The sequence below is a fragment of the Gordionus sp. m RMFG-2023 genome, chromosome 2 (genome assembly GCF_954871325.1).
Source record: "Gordionus sp. m RMFG-2023 chromosome 2, tfGorSpeb1-WG-v2, whole genome shotgun sequence".
Lineage (NCBI taxonomy): Eukaryota > Metazoa > Nematomorpha > Gordioida > Chordodea > Parachordodidae > Gordionus > Gordionus sp. m RMFG-2023.
In genome coordinates this window covers 42,571,923-42,589,590 of record NC_088776.1, presented here as the reverse complement: position 1 = coordinate 42,589,590, position 17,668 = coordinate 42,571,923, and the positions used below count along the sequence as shown (strand labels likewise).

The 17,668-nt window shown below is 25.6% G+C and overlaps 1 protein-coding gene across 2 annotated transcripts in view; it reads left to right on the top strand.

The window, feature by feature from the left end:
• Nucleotides 1-5,882: 5,882 nt before the first annotated feature.
• LOC135923182 (multidrug resistance-associated protein 1-like) overlaps nucleotides 5,883-17,668 on the top strand; it is a 41,438-nt gene continuing 29,652 nt past the window's right edge. Inside the window, exons 1-3 of one of the 2 annotated variants that reach the window (XM_065457790.1) lie at nucleotides 5,893-5,955; nucleotides 6,001-6,183; nucleotides 16,792-16,911. In XM_065457790.1, the coding sequence (XP_065313862.1) occupies nucleotides 5,908-5,955; nucleotides 6,001-6,183; nucleotides 16,792-16,911 (351 nt within the window). In that variant the 5' untranslated portion in view covers nucleotides 5,893-5,907. Of the gene's footprint in view, nucleotides 5,956-6,000; nucleotides 6,184-16,791; nucleotides 16,912-17,668 lie in introns of both variants that reach the window. The other variant, XM_065457791.1, reaches the window with a different exon arrangement.

Here is a 17,668-nt window from a genome sequence, read left to right as displayed (position 1 = left end):
AGAAATTAATAATTTAGGTAAAAGTTGTGAAATTTGCAATGTCTGGTCTAATATGCCCTGGAAAAAAAAGGTTATAGTTGGCCAAAATGTAGAGGTCCTTGGAAGAGGGTTCATTTTTTCGAATGGGAAGGAAAAAATTTATTTTGAGTGTGGATGCATTTTCCAAGGGGATTGAATTTGAAGAAGTGTATGGTTTGACCACGGGAATAGTTATAAAACATTGTAAGAAAATTTTTTCGAAATTTGGGATTCCAGGTATTTTGATGTCGGATGGAGGGCCGGCGTTTGTGAGTTCGTTATTCAAGGATTTTTGTTGTAAAATGAATGTGAGAATATAATGGCACCACCATATCCTCCAAGTTCGAATAGATAGGCTGAACAAATGGTAGCCATTGTAAAAAGTTGGTTAAAGAAACATAAGGAAGGGAAAGCTGAGTTGTGGATAGCGCAGTTATATTATAATAGTGCAGTGGGAAAAGAGGATAAATCACCTGCGGAAAAAATGATGGGAAGAAAAATTAATATTTTCTTAGATATGGAAACCTTTAGATAGGGATGTTGAAATTGAAGATAATGTTATTTTGGAATATGTGATTAATCAATTAGTATGGGTTAGAATATATGGAATAACTATAAAATGGGAGAAAGGAGTGATTATAGGTAATGTGGGAAATAAAATATTTAAGGTTAGATGGGAGGATAATAGTGAGGTAACTAGACATCGAGATCAATTGAAATCGAGATGAATTGAAATCGAGATCAGCTGAAAACAAGGATATAATTGAGTATTAAAATTTAAAAGAAATATATATATGGGTTGATAATAAATGCTTGTTATCTGGAGGAATTATGAAATAATATATTCTAAATTATTTATGGGGTAAAACGGTTAGGGATCGCTTATTCCAATTGTAAATTGTTAGATAAATTGGATGGCTTAGTCCAATTGTTGATTGTAAAATGCTTGTTATCTGAGGGAATTGTGGAATAATATATTCTGAAATTTTTATGGGGTAAAATGGTTATGGATTAATTAGTTCTATTATAAAATGCTAGATGAGTTGAAAATTTGATAGTCGTTTGGAATTTAAATTTTAATATTGCAAAATTTGATTGTTATTGTTAATGAGAAAATTGTAAAAATTAGATGCAGACGTGCAGTTGTTTTATGCTTTTTAAAAAATGTTATATTAATGTATAATATGTGGGTCATATTATATTTTGTTATTTATAGTTGGTAAAAGAAAGTTGGAAAATATAATGTTTATAGGAGTTGGGAAATAAGTTCGTTAATATAAAGTTGTTTGTTATAAAAAATAGTTAATTATTAAAGAATTAAAAAGTAAAATTAGAAGATTATAAAAATTGTAAGCGGTATTGAGAAGAGAAGAAACGTTAATTGCGAAAAAACAACTGGTAGTGAAATAGAGAAATCATTGGAAATATAAGGGTAAGAGAATAAAAAATAATAAAAAGAAAATAATAAGGTTGTTGTTTTGTGTAATGGTTCCTTATGTAAAAAGAAAAAGGGGTATTGTGAATATGTTGTTAAAGATATTAAGAAAAATATTTGACTTGCTTACTGTGTGTAATATCCTGTGTAATCAACTCAATAAATTACAATGACGCAATAGATCTGACTTACTTTGTGTAATATTCTGTGTAATCAACTCAATAAATTACAATGATGCTCACTCAATAAATTACAATGATGCAATAGATCTATGATACATTAACCATAATTTAATGATAATCAACAATGCTGGATAAGGATACCAAGCTTAAAATAGAATGATCATGACTGACCAATGATACAATGGATAAATCAAGCTATGACTCATTAATCAGGATAATTTTTGATAACAACCAAAACAATCGTTTAATCAATTATCAAATCGTCGTATACGTCAGAAAGGAACGATACAATAATATCAAGAAAATATCAAAGATATGAAGTTTCCCTCAACGTCGATATCAAGAGAATTTCAATGATGCGAAGTTTTGAATCAAAAGAATCTAAAAAAAATATATTCTTAAATTATAGTTACGGTTAAATGTGGCATGTTCATGTAGTACCTTGAAAAAGGGGTACATGTTGTATTATAATAAATATTTATTTATTATATAAAAAATAATTGATAAAAAATATAATATTGATAAAAAAATAATATTAAAAAAGAAATATATTATATTTTGTAAAAATCGGTGTTTATTGATTATTCTTTTTTGTTGTAAAATCACGAAAAATATATATAATAAAGAAAAATAAAGAAGTGTTAAAAAATATTTTGTATTTGACTCTCAGAAAATCCAAGAAAAAAAGTATAGAAAATAAGGTTAGAAAAATAATTATATTTTGATTTTATAAATTTATAAAATGCTTTTATAAAAAAATACTATTTTAAAAATAAATTTAGACTGTTGGTATTTTATTGAGTAAATGTATAAAATATTAATGATAATATGAATAATTTGTAATATTTTATAAATAGGATATATTTAATGTATTATTTTGATATCCAATTCTTGCATGAAATTGTAATATAATGATATAATGAAAATATTATGTACATTTATAATTATTTTCACTAATAGCAGCTTCTTGAGTAATAATGCTTAATGATTTTTATACATTTTTTGTACTATTGGGAAAAATTTCCAAGCATCCAAGATCTTAATAATTTAAAAAAATTTTCTCAAGCCCACCTCAATCCCTAATAATTTTGAAAATCAAGCCAATATTAATTTTGAAAAATATTTTTTAAGCCCAGTCCAATACATAATAATTTTGAAAAAATTTTCCCAAGCCTGGAGATATTAAATTTATAATTAATGAATGGGAAATCTCTGATTTAACAATTAGTCTATTAGTTAACTCCTAGTTATATATGCAAAAAAAACTTGTGAATTCGTAATAAGGGAAACTGGGAAAGCCTCGGGAAAACCACTTATTAGAGAATCATGACAAAATAAGGTCTGCCCTAATATTATTATAAGAAATAACAAATATTACCTCGTATTATTGGAGATAACTCCAAAAATTAAGTTATGGAAAAAAATATGGATTGAAATTGTGTTCACTGCAACAATTCTTATCTCTGACGTACAAGTTAAATTGAATTTTTCCTTGTTCAATAGTTATAATTATATTTTGATTTTATAAATCATATATCTATATAAAATATTAATAATTTGTAATATTTTGTAAATAGATATATTTAATGTATTACTTTGACATCCAATGTAAAATTTTGTAATGATAAATTATAAGAATATTTAAGGTTTTAATAAGGCATCCTACAATTGCATATTAAACTTAAGTTATAGGATCATCTGTTTGTATAGAGAAAAAAATAATAAAATCAACAAATAATAATAAATACGTAGCGATGACATGACGTCACGATGACTTAATGAGGACATCGGAAAATTATAATATAGATGAAATGGGTTTGTATTTTGATAATTATCATAGGCCTAATATTTTTGATAAAGTTTTTATTTATAAGGATTTTGGTTATCAAATTTTGTATAAAGAACTTAACCAATTAAATATAAGTAATCAGTTAGTTACGATATTATTATTTGTAATAATATATGTGCTATTCATTACATTAAAATTTCTGATAAGTAAATGTACCGAACCGATATAGAAACAAAGGTAGATAATAATCTAAAGAAAGACACTGTGGTGTCAGATAATTATTGAATATTTTACTTTAAAAGAGTTTTAAATGAAATTAAGAAGGATAAATCAGAATAATATAAAGGATAATCCGTGCGATATTCCGGAATGTGCGATGAGACCAGTGGTTATCCTCCAAGAAGTAAAAGAAGTGAAAGATATAATCAAAATTTTAATATGAATAATAATTGTGATAAAAGCCAGATATGTGCAAATGGTTTGAATAAAAAATGGTTTTTCAAAAGATAAAATATTTGGTTAAAATATTGATACAGAAAATATTTTGAATAATATTACATGTAACCGTTGTGGTTATTAAGGACAAAAGGTTGAAACTCATATGGTGAAGGAATAGAATTTACGGATGGGTTTTCCCTTTAGAATATCCGTATTAGAAAATTCCATTGTGAGAAAAAATCAGGCATCAATACAAATAAATTTGATGTAACATCTAACAAATGTGTAGGGGGGGGGGGTACAATTATCTTTTAATTGATGATTTGGAAAGACCAATATTAATTTTTTCAAGAGTTTTCAGAGAAGTGGAAACGCGATATTCTGTTATTGTAAAGGAATCACTAGCCGTCATTTTTGGTTTAACCTGTCGCGAATATTTAATCGGAAAAAATTTGTAATTTACGCCGATCATAAACCATTAATTACTTTATTCAAAAAGAATAATTGATAATTATTGTTATCTCCACGATTACAACATTGGTTGTTATTAGTAGGAAGTTTCAATGTAGAAATTATATATCTTCAAGGCAAAGAAAATTGTTCGATATTTTATCCTTTTGGGATCGAGTTAAATACTTTAGAGAAATAATTGAATTAGATAAAATTATTTTTAACGGAAAAAACCATGGAAAAATACAAAATTTATAAAAAATTGAAAAGAATTGTCCGTGGTGGGTGTTTGTTTAGTAAGGAGAAATAGAACCGTAATTCCTTTTAAATTACGTAGTAAAATTGTTGATTTATTACATAGATACCATTAGGGTCGGGATAAAATGAAATCTTGGGAAATATGTAAGGTGGCCTGGTATGTATAGGTAATGATATTGAAAAAATTATAAGGAAATGTATTCCCTATAATATCTGTGAATCTATGTTCTGTAAAGAAGTAGGTCAAATGTGGCCCAAATCAAAGAAACCATGGGAACGTCTCCATATCGATTTCTTCGATCTAGAAAAAAAATCATATTTTTGGTGGTGGATTCCTATTCAAAGTGGATAGAATATGCAGAGATACATAGTTATACCTCAAAAATTGTTGTTAAATTACTGAAATTCAGGCGCGTATGCAGCAATTTGTTGCTGGAGAGGAGAGGGGGAGTTATTATTAAATTTTTATAAGATAAAATTTTTGTTATTTAAAAATATCAAGCATAAATTTATTAGGACTAATATTCTAATATGTAAATTTAAATTAATGTGAAAAATTAAATATATAAATTGGCATATATAAAACTATAAAATAAATGTGAATTAAAAATATTAAACGGATGTGGTATATTTAAAAAGGTAGCTGGAAATTATCCAGTAATAAGTTTTATCTGTAAAATAATGTTTATTTTTATAAGCAATACATAAATTTATATTTAGCAATTATCATTGTATTGTTATAATTGGTCTATAATAAAATTATTAATAATATTTTACAGGTATATGTTATACCTTTTATCTAAAAATTGAATAGATAACTCCCTAAATAAATTTAAACAATATCTGGTTTACCCCTAGACTACCATTTTTAAATGTATAACCCCCTTAAATATTTGGATGCAAACCCTACATGACTTCCCAGCTCATAGAGACGCTCTGCTACTCTAGCTCGCCCCTTGCAATACACCCTTATTTGAAATGGGATATTTCAGATTACAGATCAAACTTCTATGCCTAGAAGGGTTGAAATTGAAAGATTATACAATGATATATAATATCATTAAATATATTAGGTGTATTATTCTAATTTTTTTAAGCTTTATTAATAGTTTTTGAACTATATCCATTTTTTATAAGTATTTTTTTCAGATTTTTTATTATAAAATAAATAATATTCATCACTTAATTTTGGTATGCTCGTCGTATCAATGACATTAGTATTGAAAATATAACGTAATGTATCACGACAAAACACCTAATTATAACTTAAAAATAGAATTAACGGTACGATACCATTTTTTACAAATGTGATAATTTGCATTTGAAAAAGATGAGATATGTCTAAGCAAATAGGAGGAATGAAGTTTTGTGATTCCTTATTATGGGTATTTATTATTTTAGATAATATTTTAAACATTATTTATAAATAGGATACAAATTTCACCATATATTCTAAATATCCAGATTTAACTAAATGCTTTCAAGATTCTGTTCTTTCATTTTTGCCTAGCTTTTATATTCTATTTTCATTCCCATTTTATTTGGTACACCTATATAGATATGGCAAAACTCATAGACATTATCACATAACTGCCTTGGCATTATTTAAAATAGTAATTTATGTCACATTTTATTTTCAAATATTTTATGATTTAAAAAACGAACTATATAAAAATAGCTATTTGAGTTCATGAAAATGGGTAAAGTGAGTTATATTTATTTTTATAACATTTAATCATGACGATATTAAGGTGAATGAGGACCCTTCCCTCTCCAATAAATAAAAAATATTTTTATGTAGTAAATTTTTTATCTAGCCACCTCAATATATCTTAGTAAACTATGGCCATGTGAAATAATAATCAATATGTCAGAGGTCTACAGAGGTTAAAATTTTAAGCATGGCCAAGATTTGGAAAAAAATTTATATTTAGGTCCAATTTTTTTGCACCAGCCCAAATTTTGGGATTTTGAAATGTTTTTATTTAAAATTATTATGGCTCTATTTTTAAAATAGTCTTAATGAAAATATGAGCAGTGAATGAATATTAAACACTCCATTATATGATTTTTCAACTGATTAAATATAAAATTTAGTTAAAAAAATCAGCTAATAATTTTATTTGGTTTAGATTAATAAAATTATATAATTTTTGCCAGGGACTGAGTTTAATGAAGGTCTCTGATACATATCCTGATAGTAAATTGATTTAGAGAAATAAGTAACATCACATTTTCACTAAGTACAATTAAATTATAGACATGGTCAAATAATTCATATATTATATTTTGTATATTAAATGTAGATTTTATAATAATATATTTTAATTTAAAAAATATATTTAAATTTACTATATTCAAAATCTGAGTTGTTAAAGGATCAAATCAAAAGATGACTGATCCTGGATTCAATCCTAAATTTGTCAATTTTCTCGGATTTAAGATCCTGACCTTAAATTGTGGATCATGATCGAGATCATTTTTTTAAAATATTTGATCCCGATCCTTTTAAAAATTATTTTTTTACTTAAAAAGCAATAAATAAAATAAAAATTTTGAAAATTAAATTTAAATATTATTATAAAAAAAATCTATCTACATCATATTTTAACCATTCCACCAGATTTTATATTTCAACAATTTTCCAAATTTTTTGTAAGAACAAGTTATATTTATTTATTAATTATATTATAATATAAAATCTAGGTTTTAATAATGTCCTCCATTATAGATTTAGAAGATGATACATCTACTTCTATTGATGTGACAGCAGATATAAGTGAGAATGAGAATCTTTTACCATTTCATAATTTATGTAAGTAGTTTACTTTATGTGAAATAAATGAAAGTACCATAAAATGATCTATGCAAAATGCTCTTTATGCAAAAACAAAATATTTTCTTCAAAGATTAGTAGTTCAACCTAAAGAGGCATTTAGAAGTATTTAATTCTTTTAAAAATGCAATTTTTATTATTTATGAAGATCATAACAATATGCATAAAAATTATAGAATTCCTTCACTATTTGATGACAGTAATATATTGGCATCAGGCCGCGTACACAAGAATTTGGTCTGGGGGGGGGAAGATAATAAAATTTTTTAAGAAATATTATTGTTTTTTAAAAATATCAGGCATAAATTTATTAGAACTAATAACTAATTCTAATACACAATTTTAAATTAATGTGAATTATAAAAAAATATATTTCATATAGAAAAAACTTGTGAATAAAAATATTAAATGGATACAACTGGCGGTAAAGATAAACTATAAAATAAATGTGAATTATAAAATATAAAATGAATATAACCACTATAAATTGACCCAAAATAGAAATTTGAATTTTTTGAGCCTTTAAAATCTATAATTTATATACATAAAAAATTTAAATGTTGGAAATATAAATTAATATACAAAAAGTTTCTTAGGAATAATTGTATGTTATATATTTATATGTAAAATCCAATCTTCGTTGGGATTGGGCTAATTTTTCAATTATCTCATCCTTGCTTGTCGTCAAATGCCTAGAATATTCAAAAGATCCAAACCTTTCAATCTACTTTCAGAAGTTGTACTTCTTGGTATGTTTTTCAGAGACTATTTTAATTTTTTAAATACACTTGGGCAGGGCTGAAAATTTTTTAAAAAAAATATCCAGGCCGGGTTGCATATTTTAAAACAGCCTATATTTGATATCGTTTTTATTAGCTATAAAAATCAAAAAGAAATATAATTTATTTTAAAAAAATTCGGGCCGGCCTGAAAATTTTATTTAAAAAAAACTCGAGCCGGGCCATAAAAAATTTTTAAAAAAATCCGGGCCGGTCTGAAAATTTTATTTAAAAAAAACTCGAGCCGGGCCATAAAAAATTTTTAAAAAAATCCAGGCCGTGCTCTGCAGATTACCTCTGCAGGGGTCTGTTATTCTTCTTAAAAAAGAGAATGTTTTCTCATTAGTTTACTAATGGGAAGAGTTGCTAATATATATAAACCCTTTTAATACACTGGGAATATAATTTAAATGTTACAAATGCAAAGCATTCATAGCATTTTTTGGGGCTATATCAACCATAGTTAATTTTATAAACATAGTTATTCAGCTAATAAGGCATCATAAGATACTTTAATATTTTCATGATATAATATAACAAATATTTTTTTTTCTATCACCATCTGAAAAAGGTTGGTAAGGCTTTTGTGGAAGTAATATCTGCAGATTGGTAAGTGCTGCTTGATGAATTAAAAACCATTCATTTATTTGGGTTATAAATATATCTAAGAGAGGGGACATTTGTTTTATAATACTCTTCTACTAATCCCATATTAATGTTTTAACGATGAGCTTGCCTTGCTGCAAGTCGAAGGACACGTATAACTCTACTGTTGACTCAACAATAACATATAAATATGAAAATTAACATTAGCCCTAATTTCCTTGAGTTCTAATAAAATGTTCTCCGCTATTCTCATCTTCTTAATCAAGTCAATGTCATGTTTTTGAAAAGTATTATATATAGTTGTATAATTAAATAATACATTCTAATCAGCAAAAAAATTTAGAATGAGCATTTATTTCAATAATTTTCTTGCTTCTGAGGAAATACTTAGGCCATTGTGATATTTCAGTAATAGCAAATAATCGACTCTTCTAACTCCATAAAAGCGGTTATTACTTGATGGCGAAGACTATCTCGTTGGACAAACTTGCAATTTCTTTCTCCCTGTTGGACATGGAGTTTCAATTATTATTTGACTAGAAATTTGAAAATGGTAGATAAATATTACGCCACTAAAAATTTGAATATTAAATAAATATCACGCCGGAAAACTTGAAATCGAAATTAATTGATAAAATAACTAAGTAGATGAATGTGATAAATAAATGTAATTAAATATTTAATATGAGATAGGAATAAATATTAACAATAATATTTTTGAAAAATATATCCGGCATCTGCATTTTTTGGCTTGGTTGGGGATTTGCCCCCTGCTCTCCCCCCCCGCTGCGTACGTGCCTGATTGGCATCAATAATTCACCCAAAATTTAAGCTCAATTGGCCTTTTATTAATCTGCCACAAAATTTATTGCTAAAAAAAAGGTAATTGCCCATTTTGAAAATCAGGGTCAACCATATGCAGATCCTTCAAATGAATGCATGGATCGATACCTTTTTTGGACAAACTCGTCACAAAATGCTCTTTCCATTGATAACTTTTTTTATTCTAATGATGATTCAGTGAATATTTTAATAATTATGTTAATTAAAAAAAACATTTATTGAATATAACACACCTTTACCATCAAGCGCTCCTGTGGAGTGCTTGTTTAATAAGACTAAACATGTATTTAATGAAAAACGTGGTTGTTTAAATGTTGATAATTTAGAAAAAAATTTATTATTAAAGGCTAATTTAATTATAAATAAATATATTATATTATTCAATTACAATAAATTTATACCATATTTATTTATTTTTTATATATGTTAATTATGCATCGATCAGAAATATAAATAAGAAAAGGATCGTGATCCTTTTTTTAAAAAATGGTCGATCCTGGATTTCGATGCTCTTTTTTTCAAAAGATCGTGATCGGGATTCGATCTTTTTAAAAGGATCGATTAACAAGCCTGTTCAAAATATATTAAAATTGGCTAATTATACAAAATATAATAATTGATAACAATAATTTTTAGTTAACAATATATATATATTTTTTAAAACTATCTATTTTTTTGGGCAGTAAATTAATAAAAATGGGCAGTATTTTTATTGCAAACAAATTAATCTTTTGGGCAATATTTATAAATTTTTGTATTAAAAAAAACCTTTTATATTATGATCTCATATGGCATATAGTAATTTGGACTGGGCATAATTTTTTAACCCTAGATAGAATTTTTTTTAAAAAAATTGTCCAAGCCAGCCCAATCTTGAATAATTTTTTTTATTTGTCCTAAATACCTAACCAAATAAAAATTATTTGTCAGCCTGGTCCAGCCCAAATTTGTTTAAATATAGAAATTAATTTTTTTCTTTAATGTAGTTTTACATTTTCACATTTAACATAATTGAAAATAAAAAATATTGGTGCCTTGTTTCTGGCAAATTGTTTTAAAATATATCAATATTGTTTCAAAACACAAATTTTTTACAAAAATATTAGGTCCAAACAACTGACACTCATTTTTTTTTTTAAAAATAGGCCTGGGCCTACTTAATAATTACAACCCCACTTATACATCAACTAATAGTTTTTTGCTTATTTGAAATTTTAATTTAAAAAATTTTCATGAACACTCTTTTTTCATAATCCTTATTATTTTAAATATATACAATGAACCCAAATTAAAATAAATTAAATTATTAAATATGTAACTATTAAAAACTATTGTACTATGCTAAAATATCTATATTATCTCCCAGCTATATTAAATTTGTTCTACCTTTGATTTTATAACTGTGGCTATTCTTGTGGTAAAAAGTGGCATGCAGATTTTGAAATTTTTTCCTAGAACCTCTTTTCTTAAAAATAGGATAAATATATTAACATGCAACATTTTGATTATCTTATGGGTGTAATCTATATTGTGTTGTTAAATGGTTCGATTTAACATTTTTTTTTAAAACGGCTAAATCAAGATTTTAATCAAAATATTACCTACGCTTAGAAATTTCCAAAATAGATGTCTAAATATTTACGTCAACAGTGGGTTCATTCTTCAAATTTGGATTATTTAATTTAGCCAAAATATTGACTTTTTAAAGATCGGTTAAATCGAGTCATTTAACAACACTTTATCTATGTGACAATTTTTAAAACATAAAAATAATTAGAAATTTAATTATATTAAGAGATCAATGATTATATTTGAATTTGAGAATTAAAATTAGGGTGTAGTATATCTCTTTCAATTGTTGGAATAATATAATAATATTATGTAAGGAAATTATATCTTCATTTAAAGCATAAACTTCAATATTATAACCCTTCATACCACTGGTGAAAATAATGACACGAAAGTCTAGATGGGGTTCTTTCGGACACCAATTTAAATACGCGATATCTTATAATTGAATTTATTTGTAGCCTTCATATTTTAAACATATATTAAATTAAACTCTAATAAAGTGATTTTTAACTGTTCTTTTAAGATTTTATCGTTATTTAAATTTTATGAAAGCTTTTGCCAAGAGAGTCAAAAAAGTGACAAATTATTTTAAAATGTTTGAGTATGATATAAAAAAATATCTAAGGTTTAAATATTAATATATTATAATTTTTAATTAAAAAAAATGATGTATAAAAAAGGTTTATTCAGGATAGGATATCAATGCTAAAACAAATAAAAAAAGTTACGAATGACCACGCTAAAAAACCACTATAACTCATGAACGACCTAATAAAATCAAAATTAATTTTGAGCATATATACTTTACCTGATAATATGCTAAAAAGATTCCGACAAAAATATAGAAATTATTTTGAGTGATAACGTTTTTTTAAATGACTGCGGTCTACATAGTCACACCTATGCTTTGTAGAGTTAAATTACCTTGATCATAAATTGAATGTTAAATTAAGGCATATGTGAATAAAAAAACGATAAAAACGATATCGTGCCCTATTATTATAAATGCAGCCTAATTTATGATATTTTGAATTTACATTAAATCCAATATAAATTTCAATTAGAATTTTATATTTTTTTGTAAATTTCCTGGGGCAATGGGGAGGCTCAGCTGTTTTTATAAGGGCAACCCACAAATTTAGATACGGGTCCTTGCACTTTTTGAAATATTTAATTATTTTCCTAAATATTTATTTTCAACATTTGTAACCTTAACCTTCAAAAAACGTTTTTTAAAAAATTTTTTTGTTGTCTCCATAAAATTAAATGAAAATGTATATTGATTATTTATCAATAATAAATGTATAAAGTGTAATATATTTAATGTATTTGTATTATAATTAATTATATATATCGATTTTTATTATATATATTTATAAGATATAACAAGCGTTTTGCTTCCCTTAAGTATAGTTTATTATTTAAGCTAAATTACATTATTTGACTAATAATTTAATTTTCTATATAACATTTCCGATCCATAATTAAAATATCATAAATTTACAAGTTACTATGTAACACTTGTACTAATATTTAAAAAAAAAATTAATTTAAAATTATAGTTTTCAAAATTGATTGCCATTATATATTAGATTATAGCTATAATATTTATACCATCGTATAAAACCATATAAATGCTATGTCAAGGTTATAAAAACAACATAAATTAAACTACCCTACTCTCTCAATCATCATTAGATATTATATAAAAACCGATATTTCGCTATTTTAACCCAATAAATCAATATTGCTATAATTTTTTTTAAAAAATATTAAAATATTGTCGCAAAAGTATTTGTTTGATTTTATCCTAAAAAACTAAATATAATATATAAGCTTCCAGAAAAAAAAATTGTCCAGTTGTTTCGATTTTCTATGGTGGAACTCCGGAACTTATATCATGTTTCCTTTCAACATAAAAATTGCAGTTTTTTCATAAAATTATTTATCAAATATCGCTTTAGTACAAGTTTTTGATTGTACAACTAAAAAATTTAACTTTATAGGCCGTGTCCTGGTTCGACTTATTACTAAACAGCCTTGTTTAGCCGGCTATTTAGCTTCGAAAAAACAGCATAAAAAGTAAAAGAAAAAATAAACAAAACGAAAAAAAGGAAAAAAACGACAAAATATATACGAAAAATAACAATGCCACCAAATACCTAAAACACCAAAATAGATTTTCCTATTTTAAAAGTGTATTCAATATCAAAATTAAGTAGAACCAGGGCATCGCCATATCAATTATTGCAATATATATAATTAGTCGAAAAATCGGGCAAGGGGCCTTTAAAAAAAATTCTAAAAATACAGAAAATGATGTCTTCTCTTTTATTATTAAAATAACATGATAATTTGAATTTATATGCGATGAGGACAATCAATGAGTGATTTTTGTCTCATTAAACCTTATAAAAATGCTTTTAATTTTCATCAAAAATTTCGAGCGAGGCCTTTGCTCAAGCTTAAAATAAAAATTCGGATCGGTCTCAAAGTCTAAAAATAAATGGAAAAATATGTGGCAGGGGTTTGATTTAAAAAGGAATAGGATGGGCCGAATTTTTTTTTGAATTTGCAAGGCTATAGCCTATAGGTATATTATATGTAATAGAGAAGTCCTGCATTGTCGGGGGAATAGTAACATCATCAATATTAATTTGAGGACTGTTCCGAAGTCCGAATTAATTTTATTTCTCTGAATAATTCTAGTTGGTCTTAGTCGATCATTCGGTAAAGAAAATGAGACTTGAAAACAATATTCCAAACCTAAACTAATTAGCCAAAAACATATTATTTGAATTCGATTAATAGCATTCGTGGCTTGGCCAGGCACTTCAACTACAGGGAATATGACACCATTTCCTCATTGAAGTGGAATAGGGGTAAGGAATATGAAGTAGTTAAAAAGGACTTTAATTTTTTTTTTTACAATATTTTAAAATCATAACCAATGGTCAGTCTAATAGCTCCTAAAACTTTTTTTTTGTTTTGTTAAATTGAAAAAGTCTTGCGACTTTATATTTTAGGCTCCTTCTGAAGAGAGCTCTGAAAATTCGATTTTTTGTTTATTAATTTTTATCATATCACGAGATCTGCCCGAAAATCATTAATTGCCTTTTCCTTATCACATGAATTTTGATTCTCATTTTATTTCGATAAAGCAAGTAAAAACATCATTTTCTGTTTTTTTTTCAAATATTTTTCAAGCCCAAGCTCTACCTAATTTTTTTAGCTCACCATCGGGTTGACTTGGATGTACATTTTATTAAGTTTGGAGAATAATTAACTTCTTTTCCAAAAGGGTAAGATGTTCTGAAACAGCGACGGTAGAATGATATATAATCTGATCTCCCTAATAAATTATTTTTAAAAATATTTATATTTCCATATTTTCAAAAAACAGCCTTTAACCTATGTTCTTCTAATTGACCATTCTTCTATGCCTTATGAAAAAATGCAATGTATAAAAAAATTTATCATTTAAATTAAAATATAATATTTTTATGATAATATATACATATACATATATAATATGATGTATTTTTTATTGTATAAAATTTAATACAAAGTATACTGGCTAAGTTTATTTACCTCTCTAAAAAAAATTGTCGAGTAAAAAAAAATTAATAGAAAAATTATTTAATATTTTTGACATTGATAAATTATAAGTGCTGGGAAATAGTATCAAATCCAATTGTAAGGAACGAGACATTTTATTAATACAATGTTTAGTCCTTAATTATATATTTTGCAATGCAATTATTATTAAAAATTGAATATCAAACAAAAATGTTTCGGACAAAAGATAATATTCTAAATAGCCCCTTTAAAAAAATACATTGTGCAAAACTTAAATTTATTTATTCAATCCTGATCCCGATAAATATATCTGGTATCTATCTGTATATTCAAAGAAAAAATTATAAAAATAATTTTAAGGCATGCTAGCATAATGTATTCGTATATAGTAATTTTCAAAAAAGGGATAATATGATCAGATCGGTAAAATATAAATTGATGTTTATATATAAAAAAAATAGCCTCTTAAAAATATTGTGATTTTCAACCCAAGGAAGTTGCCGTTTTGCTGTAAATTTCTATTCGTTTATTTATAATCATTGTCAGGTGTAACAGGATATTAATTGAAATGATTAAATTTTATTAAAAACCAATCTAAACCCAAAGCCATACCTCTCAAACCTTTAAATAACCCCAATCCATAGATCTGTGAATTTTAATCCTACTCTTGAGTTTAATTTTAAATATATTTCATCCAATTAACAAAATTCCTTCCGTTGAACATTCCTTGAGTCTATTATCAACCACTTGAGTCTATTATCAACCAGATTTTGCATACTATTATCAACCAGATTTTGCATATTATTGATCAATGATGAACTTTCCTCCAAATCTTTTCAAAACAATATTAAAATCTTTATTTTTCTTGGTTTTATACGAACATCTAAAAAATAGTCCAAAAAATCATAATCAGTATTACTTTTTATTGCGTCTTCGCCTATATCACGTTTAAGTTTAATGACATTTTTGTCTAACTAATATTTTATTTGTAAAATTATATACAAAATAATTGATAGATAAATTTGTACTCAAATGACTTAAAAAAACAAATTTTTTATCTATTTTCGAACGAGGTATTTTAAAATATAAACAGACCTATTTTAGATTATACACAATTATTATTATTTTTACCATGATAAATAATTCTTCTTATTTCGAAAGTTCAAAATAGTATATTTTTTTGGGGAAAATAATTAATCAAACCCTTTACACAAATAAATAAATTATTCGGCAAAATGGTTGCCCCCCCCCTTCTTTTTTTAAGTTAATAACTCTTCCCCGACCCCAAAGTTTTTTCTATATAAATCTTAATTTTGATCATTTTCAATGTTTTATAATACATGTTTTGAAAAAATAATTTAATATTATGTCAACATACTATATTATGCTAATATTTTTTTTATATAATTTTTTTTAATAACAATTTATTAAAACTGTTTGGTACTTTTGCTCTAGTTTAAAACTATCTTTTTTACTATGTATTATGTTTTTGAATATCAAAATTTATTATACCTTGTTAAATATGAGGCAGATGCAAAAACCCGAAAGATTTGGCTAATTTTACCTAACATGATTGTTAAATTACTTCTTTAACTCGACTTCGTTTCCACCCACACCAGACCCCGATTTTTTATATATTAACCATTACAACTAGTGTTGTTAAACGGCTCATTTTGAGCCGATTTTTTAAAACGGCTAACTCAATATTTTAGCCAGAAAAATATTGCCTAAGTCTCGAGATTTCGATAATATATGCCTAGACCTTTGTTCCTTCTATGAGCAAAATCTTGAGGCTTGCGTAATATTTTTCTGGACGAAATATTGAGTTAGCCGTTTTTAAAAATCGGCTCAAAACGAGCCATTTAACAACACTAATTACAACTTTAAATGGGTAAGAACGTCGTGAACGATATTTCTCGATAAATTTATAGCAAACAAAAAGTTTTAATAAAAATAGACTTTGAACTTAGCCTTATTAATTCATATTTTTTTTACCCCTTTCATAGATCCTCTCAGTCTTGTTATGCTTAATTACGGTCGCAGATTTGGTCTTAAGAATTACCGACGATTCGAAATCCTTAATTGTTTCAGCTATTTTGTTCCCGACATTCCTCGTTGTATCTTACGTAAATCAAAAATGAGTTTTATTTAGATTTATTATCTCTTTCGTATCGTAATACTAATAATTATCAATTTATTTTTTGCGATAATTTGACAGACTTCGACGGTAAATTGATTTAATTGAAATAGTTTTTTGGTATTTTTTAAATTATTCAAAAAATAACTTTAATTTTTTTGAAATTCAATCTTTTTTTGTGTTTTTATTACCCAACCCTAAATTTAGCTGCGCTAGTTGTAGGAATCAACTAAGCAAAAATTGTCCCAATTTCTAAATATATTTTTTTAAATTTAAATCCAAGTTGCAAAATTTAGCGAAAAGTCGGACGACAACCTAATTATAATTAATTTAAAAAGGACTAATATGTCTCAGATTTTAAATGGAGCACAATTTATAAAATTAAATACTTGTTTTTATTAAGACTCTTAAGACATAAAATGTAATTATTAAATATTAATACCTTTCAAATGGGTAATGATGTATGACGCTGATCGGCATATAAACACTTGCTAAGCCACAACTATAATTTATTAATGCAATAAACCAATTTATTTTGAAAATATATAAACGGAATCACGTGGCCGAGTCCGATCTACTATATACTATCCCCCCAAGGACGAAACTACTTTATAAAAATTTCTTTATTTTGTCATGTATCACGGATTATGTATGTAAAGCATGAAATTCCATTATTTAGATTTTGTTATTTAGAAAAAAACATGGTCCTTGCTGGATTTGAATCAAGATCTACCCGATTGTGATAC